The sequence below is a fragment of the Hydractinia symbiolongicarpus genome, chromosome 6, assembly GCF_029227915.1.
Source record: "Hydractinia symbiolongicarpus strain clone_291-10 chromosome 6, HSymV2.1, whole genome shotgun sequence".
In the NCBI taxonomy this organism is placed as follows: domain Eukaryota; kingdom Metazoa; phylum Cnidaria; class Hydrozoa; order Anthoathecata; family Hydractiniidae; genus Hydractinia; species Hydractinia symbiolongicarpus.
Window position 1 is genome coordinate 15,141,501 of NC_079880.1, and position 26,749 is coordinate 15,168,249.

At 33.0% G+C, this 26,749-nt stretch overlaps 2 protein-coding genes across 3 annotated transcripts; both read left to right on the forward strand.

Annotated features, from left to right (window-relative positions):
- The first annotated feature begins 8 nt into the window (after positions 1 to 8).
- On the forward strand, positions 9 to 24,725 carry LOC130647155 (anoctamin-8-like). Of its 2 annotated transcripts, XM_057452914.1 has the most exons (14): positions 243 to 382; positions 8,063 to 8,164; positions 12,579 to 12,623; positions 13,036 to 13,161; positions 15,095 to 15,287; positions 17,237 to 17,415; positions 17,620 to 17,919; positions 18,047 to 18,180; positions 18,907 to 19,049; positions 19,717 to 19,841; positions 20,920 to 20,991; positions 21,063 to 21,187; positions 21,629 to 21,799; positions 23,620 to 24,722. In XM_057452914.1, exons 4-14 carry the CDS (start codon positions 13,135 to 13,137, stop codon positions 23,792 to 23,794), a joined length of 1,644 nt encoding a protein of 547 aa, XP_057308897.1. In that variant the 5' UTR covers positions 243 to 382; positions 8,063 to 8,164; positions 12,579 to 12,623; positions 13,036 to 13,134; the 3' UTR covers positions 23,795 to 24,722. The 2 variants fall into 2 exon arrangements, with proteins under 2 accessions (XP_057308896.1, XP_057308897.1); XM_057452913.1 differs by lacking the exon at positions 8,063 to 8,164 and having other exon boundaries at positions 9 to 382; positions 23,620 to 24,725.
- Positions 5,191 to 8,032, forward strand: LOC130647156 (P2X purinoceptor 7-like). Its single transcript, XM_057452915.1, has 3 exons — positions 5,191 to 5,743; positions 6,129 to 6,249; positions 6,344 to 8,032. The coding sequence occupies exons 1-3, from the start codon at positions 5,455 to 5,457 to the stop codon at positions 6,498 to 6,500; spliced, it is 567 nt and encodes a 188-aa protein (XP_057308898.1). The 5' UTR covers positions 5,191 to 5,454; the 3' UTR covers positions 6,501 to 8,032.
- Positions 24,726 to 26,749: the final 2,024 nt, after the last annotated feature.

A 26,749-nucleotide genomic window follows, 5' to 3' on the forward strand; every position in this document is an offset into this window, starting at 1 on the left:
GCTAAAATCTACTCGCACAGTCCTGAAAATATGTATATCTAGTTATAAGGCATTGATGCTGTTCTATACTATTTCCATATTTTACCTTTTTCGTAAAAATTACATACATGCACAAAGGAAGTATCTTCTTTGCTGACGACATTTAGCCTCCATGTCGGTTTATAATTTCGATAGCGGTGTATATGGAACAGTGAAAATGGCGGAGAGCAAGCAATTTAAATCGGAAACTTATATAATTGAATTAACCGAGAGCTGCCCTGAGTCGTGTGTTCAATATCTCGTTAAGTGTCTGGAAGGTTCAAAGTTATCTTTAGAGATTGAAAATCTTGCTGATCATAGATTTATTGCTGTTAGTTGCAATTTTGCTCAACTTTGTGTCAAGGTAGGCCGGTAGTTTCTTCTCTTGTTCTAGATATATTCAAAAACCCATGTTAATCATCTATTATGTTCCCAACCAGGGTTTGTGCGGTCAGATAAGAAAATTGTCCCAGAGTTTGTAGGTTAAAGCAGCACAAAGGTTCTAAAATTTAATGCTCCAACCATTCTCCAACGGCTGTTTTGTAGCGGACAAAAATGCTACGGAAAAATAATTCGATTTACCCTCTCAGGTAAAACAGGATATCTCAAGAACAAAATGAGATTTTTGTATTCTGTAAAAAGAATAATAATCTCAGATAAATTGTCCTTATTATTAAAAGAAAAAAAAATTGTACACCTGTGTGGATTCTGAGGCCATTAAAGATGATGTATATAAATGAAATATTTAACTGTCCGAAATTGTCCAAAGGGTCACTTCTGGTCCTAAGGTTTTTCGGGCCAAGTATGTGACATCTAGAGTGGGTTCGCCCATATACAGCCATCGCCCAATTACGACCAGAGATATAAATTATGTATAACTTCATTTATTTATTACAATGTTATGTTAATTCCTTGTTTGAAACACTTAAACCTTTTAACTTAAAAAAAACCCAAAGTTCATCAATTCGATCACTTAATTTGTCAAGAAATGTTGGTTCGAAGCTTGTCTCTGACTGCGCACATTAAAAATGGTTGACAAAATATTTTTTCGAAAATTCTTGGAACTCTCATAAAACGTTGTGAATAGGTAAAATTCAATCAACTCTGTGTAAATTACATACTTGGTGCTGTCCTTTAACCACCTCGTTAACATTTCCTTATCTAGACTAGAGGATTGGAAATAATAGACGCAAGAAATTTCCACGTTAAAGAAAAATATGGTGCCCTAATACGGCTACATACAATTTAAGTGGATTTTAATGCTTTAAACAATATAAAGTTTTAGCTTAATAATAAATATTGTAATAAACAACCTTTTTAAACAACCTCGCGATAAAAATGGGCCCTGGGTAGGTCACAAACTGAGGTGGCATGGTTTAGGGGACTGGAAATGAATGTGAAGCATTTTGGGAGTGTTATCAGTTGGCATGTAAGAATGTTTAACTCCCTCTATTGCAGTTTATACTTTAATGAGCAGATTTAAGTGTCTATTAAGAAAATTATTTGGTGCCCGGTTTAGGGCGAAGTGGCCGCTAATGGGCGATTTTGGCTAAGTTGTTGGTGTCTCTGTTTACCCATGGTCTGTTTGTGCCGTACACATGACAAATGGCCATAATAGTGCACGAACATACCTTTACTTATCAGGACCAGATGATAGTTGTTTATCATAGCTGTTAACAAGTTTCGAAGGTAGATATAAACACTGGCCGTATATGGGCGAACCCACTCTATATATTAAATAAAATGTCTTTTAGAGTTGACGGTTTCAACATTTTAGTTTATCATGCTAGAAGAAAATACCTCAAATTGTATATTTTATTTATTATATACATTAAATATATACAAAGCGATCATTTTGTGTTTCTTTATAAATTGTATAAAATAGCACCCAATCTTGTGATAAGGCCAAGATTAGCTAGCTAGCTATAAACATCTTTGATTTCAACAATTTCATCTTGGGAAAGCCCACCAAAGTCTTAACTAAATATAAAAAAGAAGTATTAAGTTACTTAGCTACAGAATACGATCCAGGTGCAAAACTGTAGGACCAAAAATAGCTACTCTTTACAGAAAAATATAAAACAGGAGAAACAAGGTAACAATTAGACACGCCTAAAGTTTTACAAGCTATAAAACAATTTCTTAAACTTAATGGTCATCATGGATTACATGATGACCGTAGCGAAACAGCCATGCTCACAAGCACGACTGTTTCGCTATGGTCAAACCGTGGCCAAAATTAAAATGGCTTCCACAATTTTTTTTGAAATTTTGTATTTTTATCATTTTTTAAGTTATTGAAACTTTTTTTGTATTGTTTTAATTTCACTGAAGTAAGAAGTATTAAAACAATCTACTTTTCTCCTTTTTAAATATATAAATATGTTATACATGTGTGTTATGAATTTCGAATTATTTTGTTGAACAAAACACACAAAATTAATAAAAACATAATTTTTTAGCGAAAGTATACCATCTTTCCAACCTTTTGCCAACGCCGCGCTACTAGCTACGGATTTAAAAATTGGCATAGGGGGACCTGAAAACATGGTTCTATCGGCCCATGCCGTGTACCGTTGGCCTCGCAAACTATAAACTACTTAAATTTTAAGTTAAATCTTCTTTAGGCGCTAAAAAAGAGGAGAAAAAGTTGCCGAAGTGATACACAGCAATTTGATGTAGTGTGATCCCTTTTCTGTTCAATTAAATAAGTATCTAAACTTCTAAGCTAGTTACAGCGATGGCATTCAATGCTTTGTTAGGTATGGTTTTTTACCAAAAAATTACTGCAGCCTGGTGTTTATTTTTGACTTGATTGGTCGACCCAGGAATCATTGTTCGAAAAATGCTGGAATAAGCGAGATAATGGTGTCTTAGCAATTTTGAAGCTAGCTAAAGGTTGGCAAAGCATGAGGTAAGGGACAAAACAGTAAACTACTTTATTTTGCAGGAATTTTGATATTATTTTTTTGCTATTAGAGCACCCTTGATTTTGAGAAATTGTTTTACACAGCTGTTTCGAAGCGGACAAAAATGTTACGAAAAAATAATTTGAATTACCCTCTCAGTTAAAACAGGATATCTCAAGAACAAAATAAAATTTTTATATTCTGTAAAAAGAATAATAATATCAGATAAATTGTCCATATTATTAAAAGAAAAAAAATTTTGAACACCTGTCCGAAATTGGTATATTCAGGCCAAAATGTCTAAAAATAAATTAAAAATTATCATTTAGATGAATGTCTTCCACAATATCTCTAGAATAAAGTTAAGGAAACATGTTTTTTATGGTCCACAGGTTAGGTTAAATATCTGGAATGAAAATTACTTATTTTATTACTGTCCGAAATTGTCCAAAGTGTTATTTTTGGGCCAAATGTTAGACCTATGTGAAAAACGGCCTTTAGAGCCTCAATGTATGCTTAAAGTTTGTTTATTAACTGAATAAAAAACATTACTTTGGATTCTAAGGCCATTACAGATAATGTAGATGACATATTAGTCTGTCTGAAAATGTCCAGTGGGTTATTTTTGGGCCAAATGTGAGAAATTATGTGAAAAACGGCCTTTAGAGCCTGAATGCATGCTTAAAATTCGTTTATTAACTGAATAAAAAACATAACTTTGAATTCTGAGGCCATTAAAGATGATGTAAATGTAATACTTATCTTTCCGAAATTGTTCAAAGGGTAACTTTTGGTGCTAAGGGTTTTCGGGCCAAATATGTGACATCATACATTAAATAAAACGTCATTCAGAGTCATACAGTTTCAACATTCTAGTTTATTACTAGAATGTTGAAACTGTATGCTAGTAGAAAATATCTCAAGTTTTGCATAAATAGTTTATTTATTATATACATTAAATATATACGAAACAATCAATTTGTGTTTCTTTATAAATTGTATAAAATAGCACCCAATCTTGTGATAAAGCCAAGATTAGCTAGCTAGCTAGCCATAAACATCTTTGATTTCAACAATTTCATCTTGAGAAAGCCCACCTAAGTCTTAACTAAATATAAAAAAGAAGTTTTAAGTGACTTTAGCTACAAAACACGATGCAAAATGCAAAACTGTAGGACCAAAAAATAGTTACTCTTTACAGAAAAATACAAAACAGAAGAAAAAAGATTAAAAAAGATAACAATTAGCCAAGTTTAAAGTTTTACAAGCTATAAAACAATTTCTTAAAATCAAGGGTGATCTTATAGCAAAAAAATAATATTAAAATCCCGGCAAAATAAAGTAGTTTACTGTTTTGTCCCTTACCTCGTGCTCTGCCAAACTTTAGCTAGCTTCAAAATTGCTAAGACACCGTTCTCTCGCTTATTCCAACATTTTCAAAAAATCCCGGTTTCGGACTAGGATTCCCGGGTCGAGCAATCAAGCAATCAAATTACGGCAACCCGGTGTAAACACCGGGTTGCCGTAATTTTGCTGCGAATAACCATACCTACCAAAACATTAAACACCATCACTGTGACTTGCTTAGAAGTTTAGATAATTATTTGATTAGATAGAAAAGGGATCACACTACATCAAATCGCCGTGCACCACTTTGGCAACTTTTTCTCCTCTTTTTTAGCGCCTAAAGAAGACTTTAACTTAAAATTTAAGTAGTTTATAGTTTGCAAGATGAACGGTGCATGGTACCGGCCAATAGAACCATGTTTCTAGGACCCCCATGCCAATTTTCAAGTCCGTAGCTAGTAGCGCGGCGTTGGCACAAGGTTGGAAAGATGGTATACCAAAAATAATGTTTTTTTAGTTTTGTGTGTTTTGTTCGACGAAATAACTCGAAATTTATAACACACATGTATAACATATTTATATATTTAAGGGGAAAAGTAGATCGTTTTAATACTTTTTAATTCAGTAAAATTAAAACAATACAAAAAAGTTTCAATAACTTAAAAAATGATAAAAATGCAAAATTTCCAAAATAATTGTGCAAGCCATCTTAATTTTGTCCGTGGTTTGACCGTAGCGAAACAGTCGTGTTTATAGGCTGCAAACTTCAAGTTTGGCTAATTGTATCCTTTTTTAATCTTGTTTCTCCTGTTTTACATTTTTCTGTAAAGAGTAGCTATTTTTTAATCCTACAGGTTTGCATTTTGAATCATGTCCTGTAGCTAAGTAACTTAAAGGGGCACTCCAGTGAAAAAAAAATATTTAAAAAAAATGTTATTTTTATAAGACAATACATAAATATGTCAAAATAAACCTTTTACAATCGTTAAAAATCTTTATTTATACCTTAATCGCGTCCGTAAACATCTTCAATTTCAAATAAATTTGCAAGGTCGCGTAAAGTCGAGAGGACTAGGTCCGAATAAATTAGCATACGTCACATCGTGCAAAAGTCCGTGAGCTCAGCAGCACGCCTTCTAAAAGTTTTGTTTACTTACTGTTTACATTGTTCGTTGATAAGATGTCTTGTAATAATGACGAAGAATATAACTTAGAAAGCTCAGAATCGGATAATTCTCTTCATGAAAAAGACTTTACAAAGCTACAGCCATACGAATTTGAACTTCTTGTGTCTGACGAGGAAGAAGTTAGTAACGGTGTAGAAAATGACGAGGTTTCTTTTACTGATGCAGAGCCACGTACGGGTAATGCAAATTGGTGTGAATGTGGAAATTGTAGAGCAATGGAAACCGATACTGAAAGCGTGTGCTGTGTCGAGTCAAACGAAATTCCTGATGAGTTTTTCCAAGGTAGGTAGGATATATACTGCAAATATAATTTTTTTCTAAGCGAAATTTTCCTTTTTAAACAAATAAAAAATATATTTCATCGCTTTTCTTTTACATTCTTTTCGTCAAAAACTTTATCTTTTGCTTCAATAAAATAATCTTTCATCACTTTTTTTTTACTTCACAAGCCAATTTATTTTTATTTCACGGTTCAACAATCTAATTCCTCCGCATGCGCTTTTTTTTGCACACAAATGCAAAGAAATCTTATGTAATGTTACATTTTCTCCGTGATGGAGAACATTGAAATGCGTGATCGAAAGATCGAATAAGGTTCGTGTGGAAATGATAAGTTAGTAAAACGGGGGTATAAATATTGTATAATTGAAAATCACTCTTATCATAGGTCATAAATGCGTTACAGAAGCTGCTGATTTTCAAGTGGTTGTTTTGACAAAAGCTGTTTTAGAAACTGCGTTATCTGCATTGCATGATTTGAGAGGAGACACTTTAGAATTAAAAAATGAGTAAGTAGCTCAACCTCGTTTCCAAGCCCTTCTTTTGTCCGAGAAAAAGAAGGTAAAAAACTGACAATAATGCCTCCCTTATTTTTCTATATAGATCTTATCGTTACGCTGGTTATAAACAGTTCACTTGGTGGATACACAGTCGATTGGGAAAAGGGGTGAGAAGAGTGATTCCTTCTTGTGTAGTATGGGCAATTCGAAGAAAATATCCGGCAGAAGATGAAAAATATGTTTTATTCAAAGAAAGTTGAATAAAAATAAAAAAATAAAAAAGTCACGTTTTAAATCTTGTCCTGATGGCTTTAATGGCATCGCTTTTGTCGGGTTTTTCAACCTCTGTTATTCTTTCAGCAATTTCTCCTGTTTGTGGTAACTTATCTTTTTCGTTGTCGATTGGTTCCAAAGTAGCCGTCATTAATTCTGCTAAATACGCCTTTTCTTTCTTCTCGGTAATTTTTTTTAAATTTCACTTTTAAAACATCCTTCGTTGGTTGTATCTCAGGATGAATTGCCTCTAAGGGATCACATTGTGTTCTAACGGACCTGGTAAAAGTATTGGCACCAACCGATTTCTCTACCGTTTCCACAATTGCACTAACGCCTTGTTCCTTAACCAATGAAATTATTTCTTGTTCAGCGTATACTTCAAGGTCAACATCATCCTCCACACTTAAAGCCTTTGCAACACACTAGAAAAAAAATGATCAGAATAACTTCCAAGAAAAAAGACAGGCACAACTCACATTTTGGCAATAGCATAAATTTTAAAAACACACTTGTTTTTTAGCGAAAGTTTCCAATCTTTTTGATGTCCATTCTCTTGAATTTTCAGGCTTACTAAAAGAAAAAATTGTTGGAACAGCATCCTCGGTCAGCTGTCTCTTTCTTTTGATACCAGTAAGTTCAGCCTAAATAAACAAAGACTAGAAGTAGCGCCGATGAAATGATGCTAATAAAATGGGCACATTTACCCCCTGAAAATATTCGGCAGGTCCTTCCATCAAAAAGCTTCTTTTTTGAAAAACAAAGAATAGAAACTTACGAGCGCTACGAAAGATACATGTCTAACTAGATAACTTTGTATTGGAAATTGGTATAATGTTCTTTTATAATATAAATATGTAGAAAATGTTATTTGGTTGTGTTGTGGATATAAGTACAAATAATGAAATGAAGAAGAAATGAGAAACTTTGATCGCGTTGACTAGCTAAAATGGCATTTTTACGAAGTGGCAATATTTTAATATGGAAGATTATTACCTGGAGATCCCTTTTAAAAGAACTATCTGTGAAGTGCGACGAACAAATATAAAAACTTCGATCGCTTGGTAGATCACCTGTACGACGTATTTTGTTTAGCCATTTTTGTCTGAGTTCTTTCTTTTTCACAGACGGGATTCTGTGAAAACTGACTTCTTTACACTTTTCTGATCGATTGGTACATCCAAACGCAGAGCAACTAACCATTTTTTAAAGATTTAAACGTAATTTACATACAAAAAGCGATTTAAATGTAAGCCCCTCTGGCTTACATTTAAATTAACATGAACGTTCTCTGCGCTCGCTTAAACTTTCTGCACGATGTGATGTCATTGTTTATAATCGGGTCCAGTCCTAAATGAAATCGCGCCTGTCTGTTTTTTTATAAGAAAAAAATTGAATATGCGAAGGCTAGTACAACGATTTTAAATAAGGAAAACAAGTGAAGTAAGTTTTTTTTGATTTCTTATGCTTTTCTGAGTACGTATAAAACAAAAAAGAAAAAAGTGATTTTTACTGGAGTTCCCCTTTAATACTTCCTTTATATATTTAGTTAGGACTTTGGTGGGCTTCCTCAAGATGGAATTGTTGAAATCAAAGATGTTTATAACTAGCTAGCTAGCTAGCTAATCTTGACTTTATCACAAGATTTTGGGTACTATTTTATACAATTTATAAGGAAACACAAGATGATTGCTTTGTAGATATAAAATGTATTTAATAAATAACCTGTTTATGCACAACTTGAGATATTTTCTACTGTCCTGATAAACTAAAATGTTGAAACTGTCGACTCTGAATGACGTTTTATTCAATATTATAGATGTAACATATTTGGCCGGACAACCTTTGGACCAAAAGTGACTCTTTGGACAATTTCGGACAGACTAATATTTCACCTACATCATCTTTAATGGCCTTAGAATCCAAAGTAATGTTTTTATTCAGTTAACACGTTGGGTCCCAATCACGTATATATACATTGTGCAATCTTTCGCAATAACCCAACGACGTATATTAACGTTTGGGGAAAAAAGGGGATAATTATTGTTTTTGTAATTTGTTGGTTATTTTTCTCTTTTGAAGTGTTTATTAAAGTTTAAAGTTTCTTGTTTTCAAGGACAGATTTATTTTTTTGGGAAATATTACGTCTATTACTTACACAAACCATGTCGGTTATTTCACTGTTTGAAGGAAGTAATCATAACACCTTTTGAAATTCGTTTTTCGATGACACAAATGATACATACTTACATATATATTGACGAAGAAAAACACATTGTTTCAAAACAAACTGTCACAATTACATGTCTGTACATGTATTTATAACTGAGAATACTAAGAGATGCGAACTACTCCTCTTCAGATAATGATGTTGCATCGTCGAAACCGGCAACACCAATAATCCTGTGATGGATGCGGAAACATGGATCAATGCATAGGGCAGGTTGTTGTGGGCATCGCGGGCATATATACCTTGTTTCATGTCTTTTACCATTCGATGAGCAGTGCTTGCAGGTTCTGGCAGGGTGTTCCTTTTTTTCTGTTGGTTCAATCGCAACTAAGTAGTGAAAAGAAGCTTGTGGTTGTATGTGTTTTGATGGCTTTGGTTGGCCAACAAAGGCTCGTTATAATGGTTTCCTTGAATCCTTTTATGGCTTTAACTTTTGGAGATGGAGTTGCCTTTTTATATAGGTAGAAAGAATTTGCCATGAAAATTTCCAAGATATGGACGCCAACCTTTTTGTACCATCTGATTGTTTTCCTTAATCCAGAATGATACAAGAGCATTTGATCTGATCAATCAATACCGGACATGTTTTGATTGTAAATATCCACAATGTTTGGCTTCTGTCTAGATTTCCCATGTCTGTTTACGGTCTCAACCAATTCAGGAATGAATGCATTGCTGATCATATGAACATCCCTTTTGTCCTTCCATTTTGTGAAAGAAATGTTGTCTGACGACAGAAAAATCATTTCTCCTTTTTTCAACTTTTTCTTTGTAACTTCCTCTTGCGTCATGTACTTTGTCAATGGCACGGAATTATACCAGTTGTCGGTAAAAACGTGGTACCCTTTATCCAGATAGGGATTCATTAGGTGAATAACAACAGCTCCTGTTTGTCCCAATGCTTCAGTGTCTGCAAATTTCACACCTGAATAAATCTCTGCTTTTAGAACGAACCCATCATTGGTGCACAATTCAAAAAACTTCACCCCTTACTTATTCGGTTTGTTTTTAATATACTGGCGAAAAACCAATCGCCCTCGCCAAAGAATCATCGACTTATCCAAGGATAATTCCTTTTCAGGCGTGTAGACATCAGTGACTGTGCTGTTGAGGTGATTCAAGAGAAATCTGACCTTAATCAAGCGATCATTCTGAAATGATGGTTCCTCGCCAAAATTCAAGAATCGCATGATTGATTGAAACCTGTTTCTAAACATTACTGATTTGAACAGTTTATTTTTGTATAAGCGGTCTGTAGACCAGTAACAGCGATATGATGGCATAGCAACGAGACCCATGTGAAAAATCAAACCGAGGAACTGTCTCATCTCTTCCAATGTTACGTTACTCCATGTGTTCAAGATACTGTTCTGTCTGAATGGATGAGAGGAGTTTATAAACAATCTGCATATGCATTTGATCTATCAACGATTTCTTGTAAAAGTTCGTCGTTTATGAATAGATTGAAGAAAAACAAGGAATCATCTCCATCAGGAGCCTCTACCTGCAAACCAGTATCTTCATTGAAATCAAATGGTTTTATGATAAGGACATTGTCTGACCAATCAAATTCATTCACAGGGCCCTTTCCATCATTGAGATCATTACGAATAGCAGAATCACCTCCACTCAATATTTCTTCTTCCTCGTTTTCGTTTTCTTCCCTTGAGCTAACTTCTATGGCAGAATCTTTGTCCAATGTTTCTTTTTCTTATTTTTGAACGATGTGCTGCAGTTTGCAGGCCACCACGCGTCCTTACACTTCGACCTCGACCATGGATATTGAATGCACCACCTGTTGTTCTAATCCTGGACTTTATGGAAAATAATATAATTAACTATTGGCCTACACCTTCTGAATCGCCGGACATGAACCCTATCGAGATGGTGTGGGCAGAGCTAAATAATTATTTACGTAAGCAGGTAAAACCTTTGAGTAAACAAGAACTTGTGGATGGAATTATTAAGTTTTGGAATACTGTATGCATTGCAAAATGTAATAAATATGTATTTAAAGTTTTACCAATCGGCAGAGCATCTGGACATTAAAACATTTTTAAATCTTTATGCATTTTGTATTTTTCTTTACATATATATTTTATATTTTTTTGAATGGTTTTATTTTGAAGATACTTTTCATAACCTGTTTAACATTTTTGGAGTTTGTTTATCTGAATACTAAATTGCATAACTCTAAACAATAGATTCGCGCACAACAAATAGAGCATAATAAAATCACATTAAAAAGTAACAAAATTCCTTTATGACATTTAAAAAGGATGAAAAGCATTTTGTATAAATAAGAAATGTAGATAATTGTGTTTTAAAGTATCACGATACATTTTATTGTTATAAACATTGTCTTGTTTTTTCTAGCTCGCAACACTTATACCAACAAAGTAGATTTATTTTTATAGAAACATTTCAAGTTATTTATTTCCTTTAAAAAAAGGAATCTTTTATTTAAAAAAACTATCAAACAATAGCTCGCCACATCATGTTGGTTAGAGTTGATAACATTTTAAATACTTAGTACACGATCAAATGAAGCTTTTCTATTGTGGTTCTTTGTTTTTAAATTTTTAAAACGCGATCTAAAAAAGTTTTTTTGTCACCGTTCCAAATTTTTTAAACAGGATCTAACAAAGCTTTTCTATCAAAATTAAAGTTTTAATCTTTGTTAAAATATATACAATTATTTCTATCGCTTAAAAGCTTTATTTACCCCGCGCAACCAACATTGCCTTCTCGCTAGTCTATTTAGTTTCCAGGCAAAACTTTTATTTAATAAAACTTTTTAACAATGGCTCTTCGTGTCACATTGGTAGAGTTGATAACATTTACAATTATGCTATTGGGAATAATTTTGTTCACACTATTTAACAATAGTTACGCGCAGTGATAATAAGTTATTTTTTCTTCAAGAACTTTTTGTTTATTATGCGCAAGTTAATGACTTACAAGACTCGCAAGATAATTAATAGGAACAAAAAATAAACAACTACCGCCTCTGAGAAAAAGGTGTAAAACTTGATATTTTTATCAGAAACACACTCAATTTAATATGAATGTATAACACGTGTTGATTATTACCCGACTGTTAACTTCTCCTATCTGCAACTTGTCTGAAAGTAATTAAATATAGGGCCATTGTAGCCTAAATGGCACTCCAACGTGCCACACCCCACCCAAGAAATAATAAAGACAAACAGATTAATACTCAAGTATTGTTTCTCCCTATCAACATATATGTGTGCTATTAGCTAAATTTTAAAAAAAATTATCAATTCCTTTTTCTAAATTCCACATTTAAGTTGTCTCAGTACTATAAACACTGTATTTTTTATTTCTATTTTTGTAGGTAGACTTATACACCTGTTATTTTGTGAAAACACTAACTTGTTCTTCAAAATAATCTCCTCTATACTTTTCACACAAAACAACCCAACATATTTTAATAATACTCAAGTTGGTTGGTTCAAGAAAAACAAAGAGAAAATTTATGAATTGTAAAATTTAAAACTATGCAAAATGTCATTACTGATAATATGTGAGTTTGGAGTAATAAAAAAATTTAAAATAGTTACAAAAATTTTCCCCTTCTAGCAAGTGAGACTATAGATTTTCATTTGTTTGAAAGTTTACGGTATATATTATTTGGAACTATGCCTAAAATTTTCTACGATTCCCAACCTGTGGAGACTTATGCAACCTTATAGACATGATCTCACTCAGAAAACAAGTTCTAACCATATTCAGGCCTAATATGCATGTAAGCTGAATTACACATATAATGCACATACCTTTCCTTAAAAAGAATTTATTATCTTTTTAGGCAGAAGAAGTTGAATTGCTAAAAGACATTGATAGTCCAGAAAAGGTAAAGCTTTTAATATTATTTTTACAATAGTTGCTTAATAACATACTTTGTAGATAGATAGATAGATGTGCGTATTTTACATGGGTAGCCTCACAAATATCGAGGGATATGCCCTCTCTATTATTTTAAGAAGTGGCCATGGCTAAGATAAACAGTCCTAGAGTATTTAATGCTCATTTTGAGCTACGCAGACCCAATTGGGGTCTGCGCTCTACCAGACAACTCCCTGCAACATCCAGTGTGTAAAACCAGAGACCAAAATTAGTCAAATTTCTTAAAACTTGACCAACCACCAGAGCCAATAGGTTAATGATGTGATCAAATTGTTGTTACGACATTATCTATTCTAGTGTTCTAGATGTAGATTTTTTTATATATTGGATGGTTTTTTATATATTACCTTACTTTATAGGTTAAAGAATTTGTGTTTCAAGATGCCCAAAACTATGTTGGATTTCAATCTAAACAAACATTTTTTACCCCATATGAACAGTTGTTTCTACTTGAAAATATGTTGCACTCGGTTACATTTTCTAAGGTAAGTTCATTCTATGCTCTTTTTTTTGCTAAATAAAATATGTAAAGGGTAGTTTTAACTACTAAATATTTTGCATAATTATTTGTTGTATGGATTTAACCACAACATGCAGTATATTGTATAGGTTCAAAACTCACAATTTTTTTTTAAATCAAGTCAGTTTAAGTTAAAGAAACTTTTAACTACTCCTTTTTAATCAATTTCAATAAAAAATGAATATACCTTGTTTGTTTTCTGCACATTTTTAAAACAAAAATGTGAACTATATACCCTTCTTGTATATAATTGTACAGTAGTGGATGCCATTACTACAATATTGTAAGATATTTCATTTTGTATTACCAGCAAACTACCCTTATTATTTTCTAAACTTGAAAAAATTTAAATTTCCTGCTTTAGCATACAATACAATAGCATACAATAGCATACATACATACAATATTGTACGATATTACATTTTGTATTACCAGCAAACTACCCTTATTAATTTCTAAACTTAAAAGAATTTAAATTTCATGCTTTAGCATACATAAACGAGAGAAGGAACTAAAATATACCTTCATTTAAACCGTTACTGCTTCAAAATGATATTTTGTAAAATTTAACTTTATTTAGTTCAGCTTTGCTGTTCTTTCTTTTTAAACAGTGAAAACAGGATCTTTATAACACTTTTTTGTCCCTAAACCTGGAAATTTTAATCTGCAAAAGGGGCACATGTTACTTTTTTGCTTCGCAGTGCTCCCATACCTCTGTCCCTAACTGCAAAAGGATGTGCTTCATTTCAGCCAGTCAGCATGTCATTGTTATCTGTAATTCAAACTCAGCTTTAAAGTCATTACTATTACAAAAATGTAATTGTGATTTATCACAACATGCATTATTGAGACCCTAAAGAAGCGTGCAAAAGTTTAACTACTTTTTACTTTTTATTGTTTTTGTATCTTGTTTACACACATAGCTTTAATTTTGTTTTAATCATTATATAAATGTCAAAATGTTAATTATGGTTATTAAATCTCCTTAATTCATAACTTGAGGAAGTTTGATGACCATGAAACAAAACTTCAAATCTTTAATTTAGCAGTTCTGATCCATTTCATGGATAGACATGAAGCCCTGGGGGCTCTAAGAATTTCCGCTCGCTTCTAAAATATTTGATGACAACCTGCTATTTCGTTGTGTTATCGTGCCAAACATTCAAAGAGGTTTGGTGCATGAAGCTCTGAAGATAAAGCACACAAGTGACATTATATCTTACAACAAACGCAAACAAAACGAAATGTGTCATAATAAACTCACATTTCAAAACAAAAAATACAGCCTATCATTCATGGTTGAAAGTCTTGCAATTGAAACGTTTATGGTCTTAAACGGCATTTAGTTGACAAAAAATCAAAATTTTGATGTCACTATCATGTTCAACATACTCTTTTTGTGATCTGTGCCAAATTTTGTCGAAAATAAAGTAGTTTTAATTTTTGGACCAATTTTGACCTAAAATGACATTTAGGTGGCAAAATATCAAAATTTTGATGTCACCATCATGTTCAGCATACTTTATTTGTTAACTGTGCCAAATTTTGTCGTAAACAAATACCATTTTTGGCCTGAAACGTCATTTAGATGACTTCCCAGTACTTAGGGAGTTTGGGCACGAAGTTTAAATCTGTGCGTTGCAATTGACCATTTGGGACAGGGTTAGTTAGTTAGTCAGTTAGCAGTTGGAGACCAATACTATCCTCCTTTCAGAGGAACATGAAATCCCAGGGTCGATTTTTTCTCAAAAAATGCTCCAAAAGAGAAAAATGACGGATTTAAAGAATTTCCTACGCCTTCGGGCACGGAAATTCAATAACACACTTTATTAAATTTCTTAAAATGTGTTCTATTTTTTTTTACTTCAGTTGTTTTTATATGTTGTCATTATATATAGGAAGTGTTTTTGAAATCTGGGTTGAAACGATTTGGAGACAGTGAATCAATTATAACCGGCTGTTTGCATTCTAAGCCACAGATAATTGAAAGCTACACACCCATGCACAATGAAGGTGACAAAAAAATTGTGTGGGAGAAAGTTAGAAAGAATCCTATCTTCTTTCCAACTCAAGAAATTCATAAATATTATGGTAATGCCATTTTGTTTCTAAATTTTAAACATTATTCACTTGCAACCATGATCAACTCTTGAAACTTTCCTAAACATCATTAAAAATGACATCTTATAGAGGATTAAAAATTGTTAACCAAGCCTTTTAAAAACTCTTTTTTCATTCTGACATCATTATGGAAATTTTCTGCCGGGTGAAAGAGCATGCTTAGTATCAGGGCTATTGTTTTTAAAATTAGTCACCCTACTTTCTGCTGTACTTGCCGCTTTAAATCTTCACCTTTAAATGAGCCTTTGCAGCATTAAAAAAAACTTTTTAATATTTTACAAAATTTAAAAAAAGAAGAAGCTTGAAATGACAAAATACAAAAAGCTTGAAAAAGAAATTTACTTATACAAAGATAAGAATGGATAAATAGCAAAGTCATTTTCAACATTTCAAAATTTAGCAGCAAAATATGGAAAAATTTCAGGTGTACACATATGTAAAGAAATAATTCTAATTTCTGGTGTCATGTCATGTAGCCAACCTTGCACATTTTTATTGGATATTGGTTAAACGTTGAGTGGAAGTGAAGTTGACTTTTGATTTCATGCTGAGTGGAATGCTTTTACCGGAAAACTGAAAAAAACAAGAGCCCTCACGCCCAATGCTGTGGTATATTCGGCTCACATAGTTTTATTTATTATGTTTACGTATGTCATGCGCTGTGAGTTTTGACTCTTTCTCTCTCTCAAATGATCCAATATGGTGTCACAGCTCACAGTGCACTTAACAGATTTTATATACAAATATAGTCTCAGTTTATCTCAAAGAACATCCTTCTTGGACCAATCACAGATATAACAAATGCATTCCGAAATGACTAGTGCAAAAATCAGCTTAAAGTAGTAATTACAAACTTATACTTGAAATGTCTTGCAGTGTGGACTTATATGCTCTTGATGATATCTTGACATACGTAAGTTTAGTATTTTAGTAATCTTTTAGATTGAAAAGCAATGTTGTCATGTTCTTAAAGGGACCCCGAGGTATAAAATGATATTGGGCTTATATTATAGAGGTTAAAAAGTTGGTTAACAACTCTTTTTAAATTTTTTAAAAAGCTGTTTTCGCTCTCAAGATATTCACATTTAAAGAATTTCAGATTTAATTATGTTGCATAAATTATGATGTCATATTTAAGTAATAGCAAATTTTGACATTTTTTGTATCATTAATTTTAGACCTGTTAAGGGATGTGCAATCAAACTTCGTCAGTGCATAGATATTATAAAGGTGAATTGATTAACATAATTTTTTTTAAAAATGACACTCGTTTGCTCGTCCTAGGCCACTTATTTTTTGCTGACGACCTCATAACTTAGGATCTGCATGTCGGTTTGCAATCAAATTTTGTGAGTAAACATATTGGGCCTATACAAGCCTACCCAAAAAATTTTATTGCAAACTAAGCTACAGATCTCGAGTTATTGGGTCGTCAGCAAAAACTTAAGAGGCCTGGGACAAGCAAACAAGTTTATGTTAATCAATTTAACTTTAAATTATCTACGCAATTATCTACTATAAAGTTTAAATGCACATCCCAGAAAAATGTCAAAATTTGCTATTAGTTAAATATTTACGCAACATAATTAAATCTGAAATTCTTCAAACGTGAATATCTTGAGAATGAAAAGAGCTTTTTAAAAAAATTAAAAAGACTTGTTAACCAAATTTTTAAGCTGTATAATATAAGCTTAACATCATTTTATACCTCAGGTTCCCTTTAAACTTACGGCGTTGGAAATTTTAAATATTCATATATGTTTAATAACTTGAGAAGAAAAAAATGTTTTTAAAAAATTCTTGATTAACAACTTTTTATCCTTCCTAACAATAAAAAAATCATTTTCAATGCAGGAATCCCATTAAAATGCATATATTTGCGCAGCCAATTGTCAAAACTACTATTTCACTTCTCTCAGGTGAAGAAGTTGCGTTCTATTTTGCTTGGATGAGTTTTTTTACTTGGTCCCTTTTTCCAATCTCTTTATTTGGTGTTGGACTGTTTTTGCATCGACCAAAGGGAATAACAGTTGACGACAGCCCGTATCTACCTATGTATGCATTGCTCATGGCGTTTTGGACAATTATATTTACAAAGGTGAGTTTTTTAATGAGTACAGGTAAATGGAGTAACTTTAACTGAAATAAATGATAATGGATTTTTTATTTCTATTTGGACTCAAGATGTATTTGTGTTTGTCTTAAACAATTAAAAAATAATTTGTAATTCAATATATATATACTGTATATATAAATTGCACGTTTAATTTTAAATACTAAACTTGTGTTCATATATTTGTAGTGTTGGAAGAGGAAAGAGCATGAGCTAGCCTTGGATTGGGGTACGTCAGATATTGAGAAATGCGAACTCGTCAGACCTGAGTTTAAGGGAGTCTTACGTAAAAGTCCTGTCTCTGGAAAGATGGAGAAATATTTTCCGGCCTGGAAAAGACGGCTGCGTTATCTAATCAGTTTCCTGTTGTCCATACCTTTCTTGATGCTGGGTGTTATAGCCATGATTTTATCTCTTAATTTCAATGGTTACATCAAGCACAAAGAAAGTCCAATTTATTTTGCCAGGCTTGCCTCGTTTGCTGAACCTGTAAGATTATGATGTATTTCTATTTACAAAATGCTTCACGACTTTAGTAATTTAAACTTCTAGGCATTATGCATAGGACTATGTATAGAATTTAAACTTGCATGAAAACACACATGTTGCTTTTTAGGGTCATATTTTTGCTGCTGACAACCCTTATTATGGTTGGATGATACCAACAATCGGACATTCGATTGTTATAAATATATTAAATAAACTGTACAGAACTGTGGCTACGTACGCAACTGACATTGAAAACCACAGGTATGATCTTGTATTTTGAAAATCTTAAAATATATGTATTCCCCTTGAAGTTTACAAATTTTAAAATATATGTATTCCCTTTGAAGTTTACAAATTTTAAAATATATGTATAGCCCTTGAAGTATTATGCATATTCAAAGTGATGATATGTGTATAATAAACATGGACTTTCAAAGTGTTGAGTCGACTTATGTTTTTGATAAGTTAAAGAAGCTTAACAGTGATCCAAACACTGGCTGTTTTTTCATATTGTTGTTTTAACTAAAAAATAGTTGCTAAGGGCTGAGCCTTTCATATAGGTCACAATCCAAGCAGTTTTTAAATAACTGAGCAGGCTGGGAATTTAAAAAGTTAAGCATGTGAGTCTTAAATCTGGATAATGTATCGAGCAACCTTGTGTGTTAGGTATTTTTTTCAAATTATTAATAACTTTAAAAAAATTGTTAAGCTGAAATAATTTAAAATTTGAAAATATTAAAAATAACTAGTAATCAAATTGTGTCTCTTTTTTCGATTTCCAATATTATGGACCATTATGGCGTATTATTGCCTATTATGGCATTGTGGTATTATTGTAGAGTTTCTTTCTGTAGGCTCTTGCATTGTTTTTCATCATCATCAATTTGCCACCTAGCATTAGAAAGCTGAAGGTGATTTAGCAGTTTCTATACTAGCATGGGTATGATATTTGAAAGAAATAACATTTCATTGCTCTCTTTAACATAGGACAGAGTATCAATGGACTAGCTCGCTGACTGTGAAAAGAGTTTTGTTTGAACTGTTTGATTGCTATCTGCCGCTGTTCTACATAGCCTTCTACCAGTTGGATATAATTTCACTGAGAAGAGAATTGGTTGGTTTATTTTGGGGTAAATCTGTTCTTCTTTTTGCATACATTGTTTTTCATCATCATCGTCATCGTCATCGAGCGTCTGCTTCCTTGCAAAATGAGTATTTCAGAAAGTAACTCTAGGAAGTAATTGTAACACGTAAAAGGTTCTTTAGCAAAACAATGCAAGTGCAAAGTAAGATTAAGAAACAGTTTGGTCCCATGTTATGATATTGATTGCGTGGTAATATACTACTGTGGTTTGGTAAAAACTGAAAAGATTTTTAAAGAATTGAATGCTTTATAAAATTATAAGGCCAGGATTTACTTAAAATATTAAATCTTAAGAATAACACTCAGACCGATTTTCCATAGAAGAGAGAAGAAAACGACTTATTATTGTTAAGCTATTGTTTTTATAACTGCGTTTTTAAACTAATGAAACATCACAATCAAACGTGTCACCTTCTTTAATGTCAATGTCTGCATTCAGAATAAGTTTCCAATCACATGTAAAAGAATGTGACACATATACAATACACGTGTATAAATATGTGGTAAGAATAATTTCAGCCTGAAAGTTTATAAAATTTAAGAACATTTTAGCCATCTCTGATTGTTATCATTCTTGTAAAAAAAGCGTGTAATACTTCACTCAAAATGTCGATGGAGTCTTGATACTGAAACTTTTTGACTTGCTTTTATAGGCGATGAGATTCGACGTGTTCTCACTGAAGCTATTTTACCCTTGATTACAGAAAAGATTCAAGCGCATCGACAGAAAAAGAAATTGGAGGCGTTGAAGAAAACAGACGAGAAGTGCAACTTACAGGTAAGACACCAAGTGCTATGTTTTGGAACAATCAGTTTGTCTTGTAACAGTCCTTTATTCTTTGGGCTCAAACTCTTGTAATTAAAAGTCGTTGCTGTTAGAAGTAACAAATTTGAGCCAGATACGGGTTATTATACAGGGTGTACACTCTCATGAATGTCGGGAATTGTCAGAATTTTTAAAAATATAGGCAAAATGTCAGCAATGTGTCAGGAAAATTTTTTCTATTTCTGAAATGTCAGGAACAATTCAGGGATTTTAAAATTTCCACAATGTATATACTTTTCATTTAAATATATTTTAATGTCGGTTTTTACCTTCAGCTTGTATTTGTTTCATCCTTTTTTTTCTTTTTACGTGTTTTGCATTTTTCTTCTTCTCTCAAACAGTCAGCTAGTTCATCAGCCATAACTATAGGAGAAAATATAAGATAAAATTTAAATATGTCAAAAATTTTAGTTAAACAAAGTTAGGAATGTCAGAAATATGAGGAAAATTGAAGTGATATAAACCGCTCCAAAATCTTGACATCACGGTTTAATGTAAGCTTGCATCTTCTCGTTTTCTCAGGATTACTGAGAAAATGTCCATTAAATCGGGAAGTCTGGAGGGGTTAAAAAATTGTAAAAAAGTCAAAAAACATATCGTATATTTCAAATAAGCGCCCAGTTTGTCAAGGTAGTTTTCGATTGAGCGCTCCCCTTTATCAGGTGGGCGCTTTTTCGAGGAGGGCGCTTATTAAGTGCTGGGCGCTTATTGAACTTTGAGCAAATTACATGGGCGCTTATTCGAGGGTGGCGCTTAAAAAAATGCTGGGCGCTTAATCGGATCATTACGGTACATGCAAACGTTAAGTACTCTTCCATAGTTACGATTAAATTTTTTCTTCTTCCATAAGCTAAAAAGACTTTGTATTGTTATTATTTCTACATCCCTCACAACGTATAACGGTCATGGTGACAGAATTTAAAAGATTTATGATTAATTTACATGCGAGTCAGCGTAGAGTTGTTCAACTCAAATAGCATCAGCTAAAAGTGAAAAACTTCGTCATCGTCATAAAAAAAATTTATTTTAGATTTTGCAAAATCTGCTTCTTGAAGAATATGAACAGTTTGATGATTATATTGAAATGGTGATACAATTTGGAGTAAGTACATCCGTCGTCCGTCCGTCTGCTTGCCTGCCTTTTTTGCTAAGTTGTCACTTCTTTCTTTGTAGTACGTCACCCTGTTTGCGTCAGCATTTCCACTGTGTTCAATAATTACCATATTGTTTCTATTTCTGGAAGCACGATCCGACATGTTCAAATTGTTGTTTTTAACGCGTAGACCCATAGTTAGAAGGTACGTAGTCAAGAGTTGTCGAAAGTATGCTAATTTTCTGCTTTTTTCCATGTATATGCATAATGGATGAATAAATTGGACCGTATGCGCAACTGATTAGTTTATCTGTGACAAACGTGCTGTTATACATTTTAGCGATTGGAAAATTTGGGAACGACAGTTATAAAGTAAATCATCTTCAGGATTTGAAAGTCATTTTCCAGCACTCCAAATTATTGTTAATGCGTACTGTTTGTAGAACTGAAACAACCTTTTGGAAATACAAATTTTTACGAATAAATCTAAAATAAAATCCGCTGAAATAAGTGTAGCCAAAATTCCTGCCCGTGAAGATTTCTGGCCTCAAGTTATAGATCATGTTATACAACTTAAACCATTGGAAAAGTTTTGTCAGTTGCGCTAGTCATATACTTTTACACTTATTTCCATTTTTTACCATAGAGCAAAGAGCATTGGAGTGTGGTTCAAAGTTCTGACCGCCATGATGATTCTCTCCATGGTAACCAATTGTTTTCTGTTCGGTTTTGCTAGCGAACAGCTTGCCAGCTGGGCGCCTGAAATGTATGAAACGCACAGCGATGGTGATCAATGGATTAAGCCAGGATTTGGAAGGTTAGAAAATTAAGTTTTGAACGCTTTACAATGATACGCTATACCCCACGGTTACAGGCTTATACACTACAATAAATAAAGCACAGTAGAATCTGCAACTGTCTTTATTTGTTTGTATGTTTTTTAGTTTTTTCTGGTAATCATTTTTAAAACACATTTCTCAGCGTCTTCATCCTTTTTCCCAGTTTTTTTTCATTACCAGGCGCTTAAAAATGTTCAAACTTGCAACTAAATCGAAGTTTTTGCATTTCGCACCTAGTTTGACATCATCTCACTATGCGTCCAGATTGCCATCAAGTGAAGGAACCCGAGCTTCTAAATAACAGGGTAACCACTCCTCCTTAAATTCCTTAAATAACCTTAGGGAAAGAAAATCTCCTTAAAAGTACTTAAATATACTTAAAAAAATTGAAATTTTACCTATTCTCCTTAATTCCTCCTTATTTCTTAATTTTTCTGATCATAACTTTTTTGGAAATGTGTTCATGGTTTGTTTATCACCAGTGAAATAAAACATATTTCTCTGTTACCTGAAATCCTATATTTTCTATTTTTCCGGGCATAATTTTGATGTATATTTGTATAATATGTATAATTTTCTTATCATAGAACATAGTATGTAACATTAAAGATAGAGAACTAAAATTGGTTTTCTCCTTAATTATCCTTATTTTTTTATTTTTTTTTGTATTCTCATTCGCAGCAAAATATTCTTAAAAAATGTCAATTTGTCTCCTTAATTCTCCTTAATATCCTTACTTTTGTTTTCATTTACTTAGTGGTCACCCTGAATAAACAACCTCGCTTTTCTAATAGGTCAAAATAGCTTCAATATATCAACATACCCCAAATATGGTTCTTATATTCAGTTTGACTTGACTTTAACATCAAAAACTATTTTTAAATTGCGTATATCTTCATGTGACAAAATCGCTTGTGATTGTGTTTTTCTAGTGGATTAGTGACAATCTAATTCTAAAATTAAAATTCTTAACAGTACTGCCAAGAAATTCATTGAAAATCCACTGATTGCTAATTTAGGCAGTCATCAAAAAGCAGTGATATCTCTGAAGCTTTCGGAACAAAACGTTTTGTCTGCTTTTGAGAGGTTTTGTTTTGAAGCGACTTGCCCTAAAAAAAATTTCAATACACAGTTAACTCTGTTGAGTTTAACGAAACTTCCGTTATTAAATTTGAAAAAAAAGCGCGATTATGGACAACAGTTTCTGAGAAAAGGTCAATCTTGGCAATAGAGAGGGCATGCAAGTCTGTTTTAAACTCAGTTTACAACGGACATGTACTACTTGTATCTGTATTACGTGAAAACAAAATAAATGCAAAGTCAGACGTTCATCTAATCTTTAATTTTTATTCTTGAGTGAAAAGTTTAAATTATTGGAAGAAATTAGTTTCAGGGCGAGCCAAAAATGGTTCGAGTTATCCGAGGTTTGAGTTAACCGGAGTTTTTTTGTTACAAAGTATCAGGGAAAGTTCAAGGGAGCTAAGAAAATATAGGTACCCGGTGTTTGAGTTACCGGGAAGTTAATTGTAGGTTTGTTTTGTGGGCCCTCCACATTGTCGCTTTTTTGTGCAACAGCAGGAGTGTTAATGTACGCTTTATAGTGATAAATTTCAGCTGGAATATTCAAACCAAAATATCCACGTTATTGAGTGCCTGCTGTGCTGCGCTGAAAGAATTTTTCCGAGACAGATGAAAATGGCATGTCTGCTTTAGGCATTTTCCATTGTAATGCAAAAAATAATATATTTTGGTGCTTTGTACACACGGATATATTGTTTTTGTGTTTGATTTACTTCAGGTACGTTGTGGGCGTGGTGTTTGCAGCGGAGCATATTTTAATCATAATCGTTATGTTGTCTCACTTCTTCATCTCCGACACTCCCAATAACGTCAAAATTGAACTGGCTAGGCGAGGTTATATTCGAAAAGAAGAGCTGAAATTATTGAAAGGAAAGAACTTGAAAATCGACTAAAGAAGAAATAAGGTGTTTTCGCATTTTTGTGATAAATCTGGTGAAACGAAGTAAATAGATAATTTTTAAACCTTAACGATAAACAGGAAAGATCTTTCTCTCTAGACAGCTTACTTGGATTTAAAATTTCAGCAAGAATATTTTTTATACAGTTAGATGGCGGTGTGATCTACTAACTTTAGCCTTTTCTATCTGTAAGAGATAGAGGAGAGAGGAAATGCCAAAGAAATAAGTTTTTACAATATCCAACTATTTTTTCTGTTTCTTTGTGAAACTGATACATAATGTCTTCGAAGCACAGGTATAAGTCCACCTTACATATTTGTTTAGATATTTTTTTATTTTGTAGATTTTTGGAGTAGGTAATTATACAATTTATTTATTTTATTTTATCAAATAATCTGTGATTTTGTAAATTTTTTTTCAAATACATGTTAGCTACAAACGCCTTTTGCCTTTTGTTATTTATCTCCCGTCTAAATTTAAAAAAACTTCACTAGAAATCCAAACGCGAAAAAAATGCATAAGGTTGGAATAACAAACCTACAGTGGAACCTCCTTAAAGCGGACACTTGCGGGACCAGAGATTTTGTCCGCTTTAGAGAGGTGTGCACCCAGAAGAGATCTTGCTTATTTTGAGTAAAAACGCGAAAAATTTGACATTTAAAGCAAAAATCAATTAGGAATGCCCGTAATACCCATTATCCCTTCCCAGTTAGGCAAAAAAACATTAAAAAAACAATTTGGCGTGCAGAAATAAAATTTGAACAAACTCAGGCGTTTGTGGACATTTCGGCAGTAACACGAAGTTATTGTAAACAGGTGTTTAGCAAAAAAAAAAAAAACAATAAAATATTTATTTTTGATATTTGATCAATATTTTGTCCACTTTACAAGGGTTTATTAAGAAATCGTCCAGGATGAGTCCGCTTTCAAGGATGTCCGCCTCGAAGGCTCTATTGTATTTTCATATCTGTTTTCGTTTCGTGAAAAATCCTGCAAAAATACGTGTTAACGCGTGGTAGTCATTAAAAAAATAATCTCTATAATAATACGCCAGTTCCGTGTGTCTGTCTGTCACTTTTGCAAAGTGGATTACATTCTTCAAAATTTTCTTTAACAAATTCTATAGAACATCGCCTATAAAATTGTTCTGTAATTTACCAAACTTTACCGATAAAATAGTAGTGACGTCAAAGGAAAGTTAATTAAGATTAGTGAAGCCATTACAATGCCTTTAAAACTTTGAGGCCAAATAACTTGGAAACGAGGTGGTGACGTCAATGTTTTTTCACTGCGTGGGTAACTAGGGACAACCTGGGACCAATTTGGGTAAGTTTTTCAAACCTGGGTCCCCGAATCCGTTTCGGAATGGACGGTTTGATGACGTCATCAAAAAACCTTTAAACCTTGATATCTAAGCAACCGTTTGTCAAAGATACATGATCATATACATTTTCTTGATCAGCATTTCAAGATCTATACGATGAAGGCAACAGGTATACAAATTTCTAAAAAAATATATTTATTTTGTATTTGCACTGCTGACGTCAGCAAAAAAACTAAAACAACCTGTTTTTCCATTGTCCTTCTGCCTAAGTGGATTACTCCACGGGATTTATCGACTAGTCTATATAATAATACGTAAGGTGTGTCTGTCTGTGTGTCTGTGACAGGCAAAGTGGATGTCTTCATTTTCCTTTGATGCTGCCGAAAAATGCATCTCTAATATGTCAAATTTTCTGACGTTACGGCGTGACGAAAATAACACTACTTTAACGTCAATATCCTATATTATATTAATGAAACCATTACAGTGCACCTAAAACTTTGAGGCCAAATAACTTGGAAACGAGGTGGTGACGTCAATGATTTTTCACCGCGTGGGTAACTAGGGACCACCTACGATCAATTTGGGTAATTTTCCCAAACCCGAATCCCCGAATCCATTTCGGAATGGACGGGTTGATGACGTCATCAAAAAACCTTTAAACCCTAATATTTCTGCAACCGTTTCTCAAAGGTACATCATCTTATACATTTTCTTGATCAGCGTTTCAAGATCTATGCGATGGAGGCAACAGGTATACTAATTTCTAAAAAAATATTTAGGGTTTTAACGGTTCTTTGCTGACGTCAGCAAAATTTTTAAACTTTTATATCTTATTAATCATTTATCAAAAGCACGTGATTACATACATTTTCTTGATCAGCGCTTTAAACTCCACACAATAGAGGAAACGTGAAAACAAGGTTCTAATTTTTTTGCAGATGGGTTGCTGACGTCATCAAAATTAATATGACGCTTATTTTTCAATTTTATCCTGCCTCAGTGGATTTTTCCACGGGCTTTATCGACTAGTCTCTACAATAATAGCCGTATTTTGTCTGTTCAAAAGGGTTACCGATATTCCTTTGATCTTTCCGCGAATTTTTAGAAACCAGGGGGTTGTTTAATTGGAAATCTTGTAATTTATCAAAATAACTTCAGAAATTAATTTTTTTCCTTACATAATTTAATTAATCTCTTATAATAATACGGAGAGTGTGTCTGTTTGTGTGTCTGTAACAGGCAAAGTGGATTTCTTCATTTTCCTTTGATGTTGCCGAAAAATGCATCTCTAATATGTTAAATTTTCTGACGTTACGACGCGACGAAAATAACATTACTTTAACGTCAATATCCTATATTAAATTAATGAAGCCATTACAGTGCACCTAAAACTTTGAGGCCAAATAACTTGGAAACGAGGTGGTGACGTCAATGATTTTTCACCGCGTGGGTAACTAGGGACCAACTAGGACCAATTTGGGTCATTTTCCCAAACCTGGGTCCCCGAATCCGTTTCGGAATGGACGGGTTGATGACGTCATCGAAAAACCTTCAAATCCTAATATCTCTGCAACCGTTTGTGAAAAATACGCGATCCTATACATTTTCTTGCTCAGCGTTTC

Coding starts and splice junctions, on each gene's coding strand:
- LOC130647155 (XM_057452913.1), top strand. CDS start 152: ATGTCGGTTTATAATTTCGATAGCGGTGTATATGGAACAGTGAAAATG. Junction 12,624..13,035: donor ACATTGATAGTCCAGAAAAG/GTAAAGCTTTTA, acceptor CTTACTTTATAG/GTTAAAGAATTTGTGTTTCA. Junction 21,800..23,619: donor ATTAAGCCAGGATTTGGAAG/GTTAGAAAATTA, acceptor GATTTACTTCAG/GTACGTTGTGGGCGTGGTGT.
- LOC130647156 (XM_057452915.1), top strand. CDS start 5,455: ATGTCTTGTAATAATGACGAAGAATATAACTTAGAAAGCTCAGAATCG. Junction 5,744..6,128: donor TCCTGATGAGTTTTTCCAAG/GTAGGTAGGATA, acceptor CTCTTATCATAG/GTCATAAATGCGTTACAGAA. Junction 6,250..6,343: donor ACTTTAGAATTAAAAAATGA/GTAAGTAGCTCA, acceptor TTTTCTATATAG/ATCTTATCGTTACGCTGGTT.